Source organism: Pyrgilauda ruficollis, unplaced genomic scaffold (genome assembly GCF_017590135.1).
Source record: "Pyrgilauda ruficollis isolate IOZ18807 unplaced genomic scaffold, ASM1759013v1 scaffold4, whole genome shotgun sequence".
Taxonomy (NCBI): Eukaryota; Metazoa; Chordata; class Aves; order Passeriformes; family Passeridae; genus Pyrgilauda; species Pyrgilauda ruficollis.
Window position 1 is genome coordinate 20,205,290 of NW_024525489.1, and position 15,662 is coordinate 20,220,951.

Below are 15,662 nucleotides of genomic sequence, written 5' to 3' on the forward strand. Positions count from 1 at the left end.
GCAGGGCGGGAGCGGGGCGGGATGTCGGCGGTGCTGGGTGCGGAGCGGCCGCAGGTGGTGTCGCACGTCCAGCAGGCGCTGAGCTACACCGTGTTCGATTGCAAGTGGGTGCCCCGCAGCGCCCGCCTGCTGTGCCTGGGCAGCGCCGCCCGCGGCACCGGCGTCATCCAGCTGTACGAGCTCCACGGAGCGCGTCTGGAGCTGCTGCGGGAGGTGAGCGAGTCCCCTCGGGAACAGCGGCGGGGCGCTCGTCCAGAGCCCGGGATGCAAAACAGGAGCTGATTTGCGTGTTAAATGTGCTGATTCGCTGATGCCCTGTCGTTTCTTGGTAGCCTTGCCGCTCTCCACAACCCCCTGAAAGGTTAGTTAAATGTGCTGATTCGCTGATGCCCTGTCGTTTCTTGGTAAGGGTAGCCTTGCCGCTCTCCACAGCCCCCTGAAAGGTTGTAGCCGGGGGGGAGTCTGTCTCTTCCCAGGCAACTACTGACAACTTAAGCTGCTGAGGTTTCTGTTCGACATTAGGAAGAACTTCCTCACGGCAAGGGTGATTAGACACTGAAATGGGCTGCCCAGGGAGGTGATGGAGTCACCGTTCCTGGAGATGTTTAAGGAAAGACCGGATTTGGCGCTCAGTGCCGTGGTTTAGTTGACAAGGTGGTGGCCGGTCATAGGTTGGACCCGACCATCTCAGAGACCTTCTTCAGCCTGAGGCTGTGATCCTGTGATTTTGTTTACTGCTGTGTTTTATAGGTTGTTTTCCTGTGTTGTGTTATGGATTTCTGTTTTCTGCCTGTGCTTGGATTTTTTGAGGGTGTTTTTTCCGTTTGTTTGTTTGGGGTTTTTTTTGTAATTGTTTGGGTTTTAGGTTGGTTGGTTGGGTTTTTGATTGGGTTTTGGAGTTTTTTTCTGGCTGGTTGGTTGGTTGGTTGCTTTCTTGTTTGGTTGGTTTTTTCTCTCAGATTGACCTCTGAGTGTTCACTTCTGAGGCGAGCAGTTCCTCAGGTGCATGAGGCCCCCTAGGCCACAAGCAGAGTGTTTTCTCCCACACCAGTAACCTGGACCCTGCTTTTCTGGGCACAAGGACGAAACTCAAAGTGCAGCTTGCCTTTGATAACATTTTGGTAGTATTTTGCACCAAATATCCCATGTGTGTTTCGCTGCCCCTTGCCCCTGTGCACTCCCGAGAACTGTGTGGCCTGTGGGTGTTTTTGCCTTCTCCGTGTGCTGACACAGACATTTCCTTTCTTTACAAGATCGAAAAGCCCAAACCTATAAAATGTGGAACTTTTGGTGCTACATCTCTGCAGCAAAGATACTTAGCTACAGGAGATTTCGATGGAAACCTTAACATATGGTAAGCACAGATATTCTCTGGAAGTGTTTTCACTTGATGCTGTCCATGTCTGTCTGTACAGAGGTTTCTGTTTGTGGATTTTGCATGAGATGCTCTCCATGCTGCCTGTGGTTGGGATCCAGTGCAAGCTTTGCTGGCTACTGTATTTGGACCATTGTAGAAACAACGCAGAATTCTGCACTGTGTTTAATTTAGTGCTGCTTCACTCCCATCTTCTGTGTGCAGCTAAAAAACCTGTTAAAGTTCTGTGAGGTTGTCCTCTGAAAAGAGGCTTTTGAATGGATGCACAAGTACAAAGAAGAGGTGGTGTTCAACCTGAATTTCATGTCTAGATTAAATATATATTTTTAATCTTCAAATTTCAAATGTTTCCTCTAGGTCCCTGAATTATTGGTGTAATTAATGTCTAGGTAAATTTATTATCAAATAAAGTAGTAGTGTCAAAAGGGGATTTTTTATTATTATATTGCCCTATATCAAGGAACTACTGGTTCTTGTTGGAATAGCAAGAATTACGTGGACAGTTACTAGCTGAAATGTAAAATAAAATTCTGAAAGCTTCTTAAAGAATGGGAATCATTGGGAAAGAGCCATGAAACTCATGGCTGGAAACAACAGTCACCTAAAGTTAGAGAGCAGTACTCAGAGCTAGGTGGGGATCAATGACTCAAGTTATTTTACAGACCTACTGAAAGTAAAGATACTTGGAGTGTCTTGATCTGTAGTGTGATTCATTTTTGAGCCCAGTGTGTAAAACTGGGTCTGAGTGGTTGCTGTGGCAAATCTCACAACTGCCTTTACAAACAGGAGGTCCAGAAAAGAGCCATTTCTTTTGGAGCAGTCCAAAGCAGTAGCCAAAGAAGGAATCAAACAAAGACTGATGGTTCTTAGTGGTGATATCAATATTTGTTCTCACCGTTAATCTGAGCTTTTATGATTTGTGCTCAAGTTTCCTTTCATTTTTGTACAAATCCTGAGTGTCAAGGAAAAATGCCATGTTTTCTGTTCTTTTTCTCTCTTGCCTAGGAATTTAGAAGCTCCTGAAATACCAGTGTATTCTGTGAAAGGTCATAAGGAAATCATAAACAGTATAGATGGTGTAGGTGGCTTAGGAATTGGGGAAGGTGCACCAGAAATTGTGACTGGCAGTCGAGATGGTGAGTTAGTGAACTCTGCAAGTCTTCCCAGTTCCTCTGAGCCTGCAAGCTCTTGATGGCAGGGCACAGTCTGCCATCTGAACTAGTTACAAGCTGTTGCAACTAGTTCTTTGTACACTGTCTTTTGAATCTTGCTTGGGACCAATTTTCTCTAATTCTTCTAGAAGCCACAGATAAGCAAAAGGTGCTGTTGTCACTGGGCATGAGACAGAAGGAACACAAACCATGATAAATGCAAAATATCAGCTAGAGAAAATGTATCCTTAATAAATGCTTTCACTCTGTTTCTGTTTGGTTTTGTGGTTCTTTCTTATAGCTACAAAACACTAAGGCTTGGGTTAGAATTGAAAGAGTTGCTCCTGTTTTTGAATGATTAGGATGAAAAGCAAAGGGCTTTCCTGGGAAGGTGAACACAGTATGACAATGTATTCCTAATAAAAAATCTATTGTCTTCTTTCCCAGGAACTGTGAAGGTGTGGGACCCAAGGCAGAATGACACTCCTGTGGCTAATATGGAACCTGTAGAGGGGGAGAGCAAAAGAGACTGCTGGACTGTGGCATTTGGTAATTGATCAGATTATGACCATTCCTCCCTCTCACATGACTGTGTTTTGATGGTTGTCAGTGTATTTCAGGATGTTATGGAATACTTTATTTTGTATGCATGCATAAGTAGCAGGTTTTGCTTTTCCACACTATTAAATTTATGTGTGGGGTTTTTTCTTCAAAATAAACCAGTTCTGTGGGTTTGTGATAGTTAGGTTGTAGACTCATTCTCTAATCACTTTTGGTCACTGTCTGTAGTTGGACTTGATAATCTTGAAGGTCTTTTCCAACCTAAATGCTTTGATGATTCTGTGGTTTCACAGATAAGCTGTGCAAGTTCTATTTATGTGCCTAGAAATGTAAAAACAGTATATCTAGCTGTGTGGTCTGGAAGGGATGTAAATGTTGCCATGTACAGGGAACTCATCACTGTTGTAGTGTAGTTGCAGCTACCAAGCATTAAGGAGTTAATTTAAGAGAAGTCCCTTGAAGCTTAAGAGCTAATTAAAGAAAACAGCAATGCTTGATGTGAGCTCTGCATTTTTCTTTGGAGAGAGCAAAGTTGCTTGTGTCCTACACAAGATTTTTCTAGACCCTTCAGGTTTGAAAACCATCCAGTACACCACATCTTAGTATCCCAACAACTTTTTGTTGTTGTTGTATAAATGGAAGTTGAAACTGCAGGCCTGGGTCTTGTGAAATTTACAGGCTAAAGAGATTTTGTGTTTTCTGGTTAATTTTCTCTCTGTGTCCAGGCAATGCTTACAATCAAGAGGAACGTGTTGTATGTGCCGGATATGACAATGGGGACATTAAATTGTTTGACTTAAAAACCATGTCACTGCGATGGGAGACCAACATTAAGAATGGGGTAAGGAAATCATAGAAGTATTTTTCATTCCAGCTCCTATGTAGGGTGGAAAAATTAAAAGGACTCTTGTCTGTGTGAAACTTACCCAGAAGATGTTTCTGCTGAGATTGTACCAAGGAATAATTTTCTTTAGGTTTGGCAAGTGGTACCCCTCACATTCTTGATCAGGACAGGATGGGGCATTTCTCAGTGGGTTAATGTTTTCAGATGAACATGTTTATTTCCTGTTTGATGATGATATTATTGTGGAAATAACCAATTATTAATATATATTTACAAATCACAAAACACCCAATTTTTTTTTAACAGTGACTAAATTACAAGACTGAATTTATCTTGTTCTGTATCCAGGTTTGCAGTGTGGAGTTTGACAGAAAAGATATAAATATGAATAAGCTGGTGGCCACATCGCTTGAGGGAAAATTCCATGTCTTTGATATGAGAACTCAGCATCCAACCAAAGGTTTTGCTTCTGTTTCAGAGAAGGTATGGGGAGACTGAGAATTTCTTAATAAGAGGCAAACTTTCTAAATTCATTCTGTCAAATTACTACAGGTGTAGTACAAATATGTAAGAAATGCCCAGGTTACTTCATAATTTTTTTGTTTTATTTTGTTGTTTGGTTGGGGTTTTTTTGGTTTTTTGTTGGTTTGTTTGGGTTTGTGGGTTTGTTTTTGTTTTTTGTTTGTTTGGTTTTTTTTTGTTTTGTTTTGTGAACAAAATCTGGGGATAATTCAAGAAAAGGCATTCTTGTGGTGAAGTTCTTTAGGACTTCCTTTTTTTAGAAAAGGCTGAGTTTCAACTTAGTATCTCTTAGTATTTTCCATGCTATCATTCAAAGCCAATAAGGTGCTGGAGGTACTTGATTCTGAATCAAAGAACATTTTACAGAACAAAACAATACATTTTATTTATTTATTTATAAATAATTCTGTAATAAAATGTGAAAATAGAATTTGTTGTTCATTAAGTGCATTTAAGCTTTTCCTTGTGGACATTTGCAGACAGATATACATTAAGCCAGAGGACGTGTTGGGGTTTTTCCCTAAGTGATTTCTGTTGCTGTATGATCTTAGTGCCCTGGCTGAGGTTTGAGTTGTTGACTGTGTGTTTTGTTTACACAGTGTTTGTAATATATTCCCTTCCAGTAATGATTTTAAGAGATATCATACAGTGAAATTAACCATCCACTGTGGGGAGGCTGGGCTCTTTTCATACAAGTGATCTCTGTTTTAAGATTCTGTGTCCTTTCCTATGAAGTTCATCTCCAAATGACTTTTGTACAATGCTGATTTCTTTTTATTAGGCACAGAAATCTACCATTTGGCAGGTCCGGCACCTGCCACAGAACAGAGATATATTTATGACAAGTGGAGGATCTGGGAGCCTTCATCTCTGGAAATAGTAAGTGAACACTTCTCCAGCCAGGAGTAAGAAACCAACCATTTAATGTTTTAAGAAAGAATCTTTCTGGAAATGATCAGTGGGGTCCTGCTTCCAACCTCAGAATATCTGGTTACAATTATTGCTTACAAATGCAGTAGAAAGGGTGATTTCACTGTCAGTACTTGATCTGGAATCTTGAATTAATCCCTAAGAGAATGTTATAGCACAGGTGAATCTTGCCCTTGTTGTCTTCATATAATGAAGATCTAATTATATCCTTGGTTAACAAGGTGATAAATGGAAAAAAATGGGTTTCTTAAAATTCTAATATTGTAGCAGTTACATCTGAGAAGAATATTGAAAGCCTTGACTTAATCATTCTTATGTTTACATTTTCTTACATTACATGGAAAAATAATTTAATAATCCTAAAAGCAATGAAGTTGTTGCATTAAATTTCAGAAGCATAGTTTTGATTAAATTTTTCTGGCTTTGGTAAAAGCGAGAAACTCAACCAACCAGTTAAATGAAGAGCTATAGGATAAGGGTGTCAGGATTCAAAATTTCCCAGCTCCTTTTTTCTTTCATGAAATGTCTACTAAAGTATGCAGTGTAGATATAGCTGGATATGATTATTCATTACTTTTAAGACATTTGTTTTCCTTATCTGTAGAGCAGGGAATAAAGAGGATGGTGATGTGTTTGTATCACTACATTTCTAAGTAGGTGTTTTTGTTTAATTTTCTCATTGGCAGTGAGTACCCAGCCCAGCGCTCGAAGAAAGATTCGGAAGGATCTGAGATGGGGGTGGCAGGGTCTCTCAGTCTCTTGCAGAATGTGACTCTGTCAACACAGCCCATCTCCAGCCTGGACTGGAGCCCTGACAAAAAGGGACTTTGTGTCTGTGGGGCTTTTGACCAAACTGTGAGGGTGCTGATAGTTACAAAGCTTAACAAAATTTGACATGAAAACAAGAATTTATGATCAGAAAGCAATATAGTTTTCAGTCTGTAAATATGGGAGGGGGAGCCCTTCTATTTCTAATTTAATTTCTTCTTTAATAAAACTGGATTAAAAAAATAGAAGCCAGATTTTTCTATTGAAAGTTCAGATACGTGCAATCAGAGTTGTTTGGCTGATTGTGCTGTCATGACTTGAAGTTTCCTGGGCACAAAATTTAACTTTCTAGAAATGTGAATTTACACTGAAAATAAAATGTGCCTTTATGTTAACACAGCTCTGTAATTTCAGAGTTCACTTGGGTTTGTGTTCAGTTTATTCATAGTGCAAATCTCTTCACACTTGTTAAATGGTTTGGCTTTATTATATATAGTGTTGTCCATGTGCATTCCTGCAGTGGGAACTACTGCAGAAACTTGTTGTGTTACTGGATTTATTAATTAGAATGTTTGTTAAAGTGACTTAGGATTCTTTACTACAATAGAGAAACGATAACAAAGGCTAAAATACTCAGGTTTAAAGGAGTAAGGTTTTTATTGAAGATCATACTGCAATTAAACTATCGAGAAAAGTGCACTGTTTTATTATTTTAGTTGGGTTTCCTATTAAGTTTATATGTTCTGTTGTTTTTATATCTGTTTTCAATTTGATATTCTACAAATAAAATTATATGTAGTATTTTCTTAATGTGAACAAATTATATTATTCAAATATCCAGAGATTTAAATAAGTAATGTATAGAAAAACCTTACAGGCTATTAGACCCTAAACTTTCTGGAATGGAGAAATGCTTCGTGCTTGTGTAGCAGAGGTGGGCAGGAGGAACATTACAATAGACCATAAACAAAGTGTGTCTGTGAAAGTCCTTGGTTTTAGTAGGCCACTGATACTCTCCTCTACAAACTTAGGTTCTTGTATTTCAGATTTAGCAAGGGCCAGCAGGGATGAAAACACAGGCAATGTAGGCTAAATATTTTGTGGAAGACAAAGATTTAGGAGATTCACCTGTCTTCCCTAAGACTTGATGGTTTGCTTTTAAGTGTAAATATTTAGTATCTGATTTTTTTGACCCAAGTAATCCCATCTCCTTTTGTGCATGGTGTAATGTTGAGAGCATATTCTGAAACGATTTTAAATGTTGTCCTTCTTGGGGTCCTTCCAGCAGGAGGGAATAGGAGGAACCATTATCTGTACTCTTGGCTGCTTTGGGGGTGTGGAATTCAAAGAATTCAAGTGCTTTGAGTCTAAAATGCACTGTCCAAAGATGGCTTCCATTAGCTTTGTGCTGTAAATAAAATATACTCACCGAAAGGTGTGAAAGGCTGCAGAAACAGGTAGAAATACTTTTTCTCTCTTTAACAGTAACTGAGTCAAGCACAGAGTAAGGGAAGAAAAAGTTCTCAGTGTAGGTACCTGCAAGGGAAAACAAAAAACTCTTGAGCACAGGACTGGGCTCTTGGTGCTATTTTTATGTACTTGTATTGCAGCAAAAATGTCCCTTTTTTATTCAGACAATTCCATGGAAGATCTCCTAGTGGGATACAACTTAGAGCAAGAACTATTAAACAACAATTCTTAAAGCTCCATGGGCCTCAGAAATATGAAATGTGTGTTACCTCTGTGCACTTAATTTTGAAATTCATTTTATTCCTTGTTTTGTAAATGAAGAAATGTGTTCCCCTCGTAAGTAGAGGGGAACACATAGTTTCATGAAAATATGACAGTTTGCATATAAGGAGCTTGCAAAAAACTGAGAGCTGGAGAAAGCACAGATGGAAGGATGGAAGGTGGTTCCTTAAAGGTAAGTGGCTGTACCTGTGTACCTACAAAATGAAAGACAGTTACTGGTTGGAGAGAAGAGCCGCTGCCTGTGCCTGTACTGTGCATTATCTCCTCAGCAGATTGGATTTCTGCTTCTTCCAGGCTAAACCAGAAAAAGCTGTCTGTGGCAGTCCAGCCTGCTCTATTTATAGTCCTTCTCCTTCTTGCTGAAGCGTGGCACCTTGCCTCTGCAGCCTGCAGAGCTGAAGTGTGTTCTAAATAAAATCATAATGCATCTGAGATGTCACGCCCAGACCAAATGCTCTCTGACGCAGCTCTGAGGAGTGCTCTGGAAAACCCCTGCCTCGCCCAAGGGCAGGAAATGGAATGTGCTCCCAAATTTGGAGTGGCTACATTTAACAAGTGTATCTGCCTGGCAGCTCTTGCTTGTTTCCTGTGCAAACCATCCCTGTGTGCTCATGGAAGAAAAAATCTGTTTACAGGCATGACTGCAACCCATGTACAGGGACATGTTATGTGTTTTTTGGGTTTGTGCTTTGTGTTTTTTTTAAGGAGATACTGCCCAAATCCCCAACAATCAGGTTTGGGTCTTCTGTTTCACATCAGTATAGTTCTTTTGAATTTCACCATTTGTACAGGTCCTTGGAGATTACAGGCCTTCAAGGTTTCTGTGCATGGAGTCAGTATTTGCATACAATATATAATTTTCATCACAAAAAAAAGGTAATTTACAGTTGAGGCATGACTTGGACCAAATTTTAAGCAATGTAAGGCAAGTTGTAACTCTGTATGGGAAGCTGCAATGCCGTGCTCTCACCTCTTCACAACCACTGGTTCTGTTAGGGACATCATGGAATTGGTACAAAGAAGGAAGATGGGGAATTGCACAGAAAAAGAAAGACGTGCTCTTCAGTGATTCTTAAGAGGCAGCAAACAGAGCTTGTCAATACAGTTAGTTCATCTTCCCCAAATTATTCCTTTCAAATAGATTTGATAGGAGACAGGGATTTTTGTTTAAGCTGACTGATCTGTAAGTAAGAGGCTTGTGGCCTGCATATTCAACTCTGTAATGAAGTTGTCTAAAGTTGGTGTTGACAAAGCACCAGGAAAATACACTGATTTACTGCTTTTTTACCCCATTATTAATCCTACATTTTCTTGCTTGTGATGCTGTTACTGTTGAGTTTTCAGTAGCATTCACTTTAAACAGAACTGCCCACTCCTCAAAAATGTTCAGACCACAGTCTGTATGTCTAGCATGTATTTAAAGCCTTTATACATGCAAAATATTTCGCAGTAGCAAACCCAAGTCCCAGTACATTGGGCAGGGGCAGCTGTTGACTCAGGCAGGAGCCAAGAGCTATATCACTTGGAGTGCAGTGCCAGGCACGGCTGTGGGACTGCCTCTGGCAGTGCAGGATCAGCCCAGAGGAAAGACCAGATGGGATTTCTGTGGAGCTGGGCCAGAGCTATTTGGCAACTTGGTGATGGTGACCAGTTCTAGCCTTGGCTGTGAAATGTTTCCATTACTTCTGGCCTTTTTGGGAGGACCTGCTTTCCACAGCACAGCCTGCCTTGGGAGGTGCACAACATTGACCCACAGAGGACACTGGAACTGGATTAGTTTCCTGATGGCTGCAAGAGCATCCAGGGTCTCAAGAGCACTGAGTAGCTGCCCCACATTCTGGTCTGTCTCCTCCTCAGCCACCAATAAGTCAATTGTCATGGACGTTCTGTAGGATCCTGCAGGAAAGGTGACCACAGCAGGGCATCTCTTCCCAATAGTAGTCTTCAGTAATACATTCTTAGATAGTTGATCTGGGCCAACTGGCCCAATACTCTGCTGGTGTGATTCAGGACTGTAGCATGAGCAGGAGCTGCTTCTAATAGGCAATATGTGTGTGGCAGCCCTGCTTTGGAGACTAGCTCAATTTCACAGTATGGCCCCACATTTTATCAATCAGTCTCTGAGCCAAAGAGTGAGCCCACTGCTGTTAGATTAGTACAACTACAGCCTCTGGGACAGATTTCCCTTCAGAGTACTTTTCTCTTTCCAAGAGATCTCCCCCTCTCCTTCCTGTACTCCCCTGCCTCCGCAATCTTAGTTAAATCTTCTGTCACCATCTCCATGTCTGGGGATTTGCAGAGGGAGCTGAGGTGCAAAACCATGTAAGGGCGCATGTAAGTTCCCTCTTCTGTTATGCCTGGCAGTAAAAATAGCCTGTGAAGAATGTATGGATTGGGGCCCAGAACAATGGCTCTTTCCACTCTTGTCAATGTGCAAGAGGTCACCCAAGGCTGACAGTCTCTGCTTCACACCCTGACTTCCTTCTGGGGTAGCCATGTATGTTAAGGAGTGTTTTGATTTTCTAGAGCTTAATGGTGGTGACAGAAGAGTTGAGCCTTTATAGGTGAAAATCAGGGGGGCAGGCCAACAAGTCAGATAACCTGGTGGGAATCTGTTAGAGATCATCCATCCATGGTGAAGAGGCAGATGAAAGACTCTATAAGCAGCTTAGAATTTCACAATTGCTAGTCCTTTTTCTTGTGGGGCACTTCAACTTACCAGATGTCTTCTAGAAATACAGCAGAGAGGAAACAGTTGAGCAGGTTACTGAAGTGTACAGCTGAACCGAGAGTGTTGTCTGGAACTTGGGAAAAAAAAGACAGTTTATGACCTGTGGAAGAAGGGGCAGGAAACTCAGGAGGACAAGAATGTAATGAAGTTTTATGGAGGGAGAAAATTAGAAGGGCCAAAGCCCAGATAGAATTTAACCTGTCAAATGCCAACAATAAAAAAATCCTTAAATATATTAGCAACAAATGGAGGGCTAAGGAGAATCTCCATCCTTTTTGGAAAGGGAAGAGGAAACACAGTGACAAAGAATGAAGGTAAAGGCTAAGGTACTTATGGCCTTGTTTGCCTCAGTACTGAGCAGAATACCAAAAGTCTTACAAGGAGCAGCTGAAGGAGCTGGGGTTGTCTAGAGATAAATATTAAAAACCACTTTAAAATGACAACTACAATTTGGGTCCTAAGTTTAATTTACTCCTAAAGTTGTATTAGGCTTTCTGCCAAAACAGGGTATAAAATATGTGGTTCTATTGAATTTATGCACAGAAGCTAACAAGTGAGACAGGTGGAATTCTAATGCATATAAAAATAAACCTCAATTTCTAATACAATTTACTTCCAATCTTAGTGAGAGATAGCTGTAAAAAAAATTACAGATTTACATACTAATTGGAAGAAATACAATCTTAGAATAGTATCAGAACAAATATTCTACACATGATAAATTGCTTTCAATTTATTTCTACAGTTTCCATCTATAAATGCATTTAATCTAATAGATATATATACATTCAGTGAATAAGGCTTTGTATGTAAAGTAACCCAGTACTTCACCACATCCTGTCATTTAATCTAGCTGGTACGAACACAAGCTCTTTTGATCTGTACCAACTATCACTATCTCAGTGTAGATCTCATACTCCCTATCTGTTATGCTAAAAAAGCTGTAATTAGAGGACTTAAGCTAGTCTTATTGAATTATATTATTTTTCCTCCCTAAACCAAAGATACATCAGTCTCAGTTTCCTTCTTTCTGTGTACTTTTGCATCTGTATTTTGATTAGAGATCCAATGTTTTCGAAAGAGAAAAGAGTCTGTGTTTAGTAGATTTAAAGTCATTATAATTTAATCTGATTGCAGAAAAAAAAGGGCATTTCCAGAGCATTTTAACTGAAAGGTGAGTATAAGTTCACTTGGGCTCAGGCTGCCACATACGCTGCCCCTAAGTTCAGCAAAGTGTAACAGAACATGGAAAATTTTGGAGGTTACATTTCTTTTCCACAGTGCTAATGTCACTACTATAGGACTTTTAGTTGCTGAAAATGAGGATTAGCTTCAAGACTCTCTTCTCCTTCTCACCCCATCTAGCAAGTAAGAAAAACAAAACTGGCAGCCAGATAGATACCTTGGTCTCTCTTTCTGGTCTCACCATGTGCATTGCAATAAATCACTGTAAAATCTCTATCCCTGCCCTCCCTCCCTGCATACATCTGCTCTCAGCAGAATTCAGGCAGAGACATAATTTCCCATAAACAGGGCATTGAGCCAGGCAGCTGCCTGTCACTGTCCTTTTAGGAATGTCTGTCTTCTGATTTACCAGAGGAAACATTGGGTACTCGCCCTTCTTCCACCAAGGAACAAGTGCACGTCAGGTGATACTGGCAAGTAGATGGATGTTTGTGCTTCAGTTTATTCCTGCTACACCCTCTTCTGGTAACTTGCTGTCTGCCCACACATGGGATTGCAGATTCATTAGATTACACTGCAAAGAAATTAGATTGCAAATTCATTGGACTACATGCCAAGAAGTAGGCCTCACAAAAACAAAATGCCTATTCCAAAAGGCCCAAGGTGCCCTTCAGACACATGTGTACCACACACACAAACATCTCCCAAACTGGTCTGCTTGCCAGATTTTTAGTCTGATTTTAGAGTCTGTATTTCTATCCTGCCAATGGTTTATTAACCTTTTTGTTACAAGCAGCTTCCAGTAATCTTTGTTATATTCACACCAGATTCACAGCAGAAGAATCTAGGCTATATTTTTTTCACTTACATTTTCTTCTGCATGACATCTCCCAAAGCTTTTTCAGTGGCATTGTTTCAGGGAGACGGAGTTGCCACGGCTGGTCTGTACGTCAGGCTGTGATGCTTTTCATGACTCAGGCTGTATAATGATTCCAGTGAGGCCAAGACTGCAGGATTTGGCCTCCACTTTGCTCCACAAAGAACACTGACTTTGCAGAAATCATTATGTTGTATTTACAGGGGATGAGATGCTTCATAATAATGCAGTAATTATTTTAAGGATGCCTGTCACTTTGACTACTTTGGCAAAAATATTCAGGATTGTTTGCTCTTGTTTTCGGAATGATAGAGGAAAAATCAATAATCATTCATGGGCCTCTCAAATGAAATGGTTTCCATTAAGTACCATTAAGATGCCAGTACAGCTTTTTGTGAATAGAATTGTCAATAGATATCCATATATAAAATAATAATATATTTTCAGTGGCACCAGCATAAACCATTTGAATTATATGACCTGTATCTCAATCAGATTTTGGCTGGGATAAATGTGAATTCTTAACTCCTCACTCACTGCTCCTGAAAAACAAACAGGCAGTGCAGCCATTTTAAGCAGAAAATGAATGGTTTTGTACCTAATAAACTCCTGAGTGAATTGGCTCAAGAAATTCCAAGACTTGGCACTCAGTGTAGGCACTCAATGTAGGAACTCCAGTTAACTGAACAAAAGTATAAACCTGTAGTAGTCCAGAGCCAGTAGGAGCAAATCTACAACAAATGTAAACCAGTAGAAGGAGACAGAGCCACACTGTACGACCAGGGAATACAGAGCACAATCTGTACTGCATTAATGCTCTACATGGTTACAATCTTCTGCAGAGTTGGCTGAATCTGAACATTGATCAGCACATGTTGCATTTTCCTTTGATCTTGTAATTGAAACTAAATATTGGGTTTAGGAAATAAGACTCTGGCAACAATTTCTACCTCACATTTGGTAAATCAATTAGTCTATCAATCAAATCCCCTCTCTGTATTTCCTGGTCTGTGACATGTGAATACTGAGGTAAGAATGAACTAAACATATGCTAAGTGTTCTGACCTCCTTGTAGACATTTGGCATACTAGAATTGCAAAGTATTATTCTATTTAGGAATGCAGGTCTTGCTAATTCTCTGTTACCCTTCAGACTGTTCCATTTCTGAACATTTTGAAAAGAAAACTCTCCTAAATTCCCTTTTATTTACAGTGCATAATTTTGTACTGGTACTAGTAAAAATGAACATGAGAAAATAATCAAGACTGTGTTTTTTGAAAATAAGAAATGCCTAGGAAAATGCAGTGAAAAATTTTATTATTACACCAAAATATTAGCATACAGTAGGGATACCATTCTGTACACCAGTGATTCTACCACCTGTATGTGTCCCACATATGGCTGAAAGGCTCTTAAATAATCCCTGTGTTTGCTGCTTTTATAATATTCATAAAACCCAAGCTTTTATTCATTTGCAGCCATTTTTGATTGAAACTGAAAAGTTAAACCTTCAAATCTCCTGAAGAAAAAGGAGACAAGATGTAAACAAGTAACAATGTCATCTGAAGATCTCCAGATATGCTTCCAACTGGGACTAGGGAGAAAGACTCTCATTTGCAGTATGCACTGATCTAATTAGAATTGACATAGTATAGCACTTAGATGATGTAAACCAGCTTATTAAAAGGAAGCTCATTTTTGTGGTATTTTTAAAAGCATTGAAGGTGCAGGAAGGTTCAGTGAAGCTAGGTAAGATCCCCAAGTTCTACTCCTGTTTCCCCTAGAGATATAACTCCACCTTCCCCAGCCTTGAAGTTGTCATTCTCCAGACAGGACCTGTTTTTCTCTTCCTCTGGACACTGTTGCTGAGCAAGCCAGCTCAGCACATTCCCTTCAGGCAACCAGCCACAACTTAGTCAGCCACATGCAGGTTCCTGGTAACCTATAGCTGGGAGAAGGCCCTCTTCAACTATGATGAAGGACTCCAGTGATCTTACCTTGGAGGAATAGGCTGCAAAACCTAAGTTACAATAAGCTTCAGATGAGATTGTGAACAGGAGGCAAAAAGAGGTCTTTGGCAAGTAATGCCAATACTGTTGATGCAGATACTGATTTCTGCTATACTATTTATCAGAACATAAACCTGTAAAAAGTGAATCTTATCTTTGAGAGCCACAGATGTGGCCACTGATCTTCCAGTCAGTGATCTTCCAGTCAGTGAGCTCTTGCAGTAGAGAAATATTAATCCACTGCATTTTGAACCCAGATTTATTTGCTGAAATCTTACAGAATCTTAGAATGGCTTGGGTTGGAATGGACCTTAAAGATCCTCTAGTTCCAATCCCTTGCCATGGGCAGGGAACACCTTTCACTAGACCAGCCTGGCCCCTCCAGCCTGGCCTTGAACATTTCCAAGGACGGGACATTCGCTTCTCTGGACAACCTGCTCCAGTGCCTCACCATCCTCACAGTCAATAATTTTTTCCTAAAACCTAATCTAAAGCTACGCTCAGTTTGGATCCATTCCCTCTCGTTCTGTCATCACATGCCATTGTAAAAAGTCCCACTCTGTCTTTCCTGTGGGTTCCCTTCAGGTACTGGAGGCCGCAAATAGATCACCCCTAAGCCACTTCTTTTCCAGGCTGAACAACCAATTCCCTCGTAGAAGAGGTGCTCTGTCTTTCCAATTCTTGTGGTAGCCTCCTCTGGACTTGTGGAGAAACACAGCGGGAAACACAGCCAATAACACAACTGGAAACCAGCTCTCACTTGAGGGTGAGGTGAAGATGTGCAGTGTCGGCAGGAACCAGTGCCAATCCCCTGGGATGACTCCATGCAATCTCTGGCTTTAGGAGACCATCTCTACACACAGTTTGTGCCTCCCTTTTTCCAGGAAGCAACTGCAAGAGCTTGGGAACAGCTGGAGATATGTCATGCTGGCTGTTTACCTTCTCCACTCAGAGAAG

General features: G+C 40.5%; 1 protein-coding gene across 3 annotated transcripts; it reads left to right on the forward strand.

Moving 5' to 3' along the window:
- Positions 1-21: 21 nt before the first annotated feature.
- Positions 22-6,961, forward strand: DNAAF10 (dynein axonemal assembly factor 10). 3 transcript variants are annotated; one of them, XM_041477128.1, is made up of 8 exons: positions 22-213; positions 1,254-1,354; positions 2,381-2,511; positions 2,974-3,075; positions 3,813-3,928; positions 4,280-4,414; positions 5,235-5,332; positions 6,070-6,961. In XM_041477128.1, exons 1-8 carry the CDS (start codon positions 22-24, stop codon positions 6,275-6,277), a joined length of 1,083 nt encoding a protein of 360 aa, XP_041333062.1. In that variant the 3' UTR covers positions 6,278-6,961. The 3 variants fall into 3 exon arrangements, with proteins under 3 accessions (XP_041333062.1, XP_041333063.1, XP_041333064.1); XM_041477129.1 differs by lacking the exon at positions 2,381-2,511 and having other exon boundaries at positions 75-213; XM_041477130.1 differs by lacking the exons at positions 22-213; positions 2,381-2,511 and adding an exon at positions 906-1,121.
- The last annotated feature ends 8,701 nt before the right edge of the window (positions 6,962-15,662 follow it).

Coding starts and splice junctions, on each gene's coding strand:
- DNAAF10 (XM_041477128.1), top strand. CDS start 22: ATGTCGGCGGTGCTGGGTGCGGAGCGGCCGCAGGTGGTGTCGCACGTC. Junction 214..1,253: donor GTCTGGAGCTGCTGCGGGAG/GTGAGCGAGTCC, acceptor TTTCTTTACAAG/ATCGAAAAGCCCAAACCTAT. Junction 5,333..6,069: donor AGCCTTCATCTCTGGAAATA/GTAAGTGAACAC, acceptor TCTCATTGGCAG/TGAGTACCCAGCCCAGCGCT.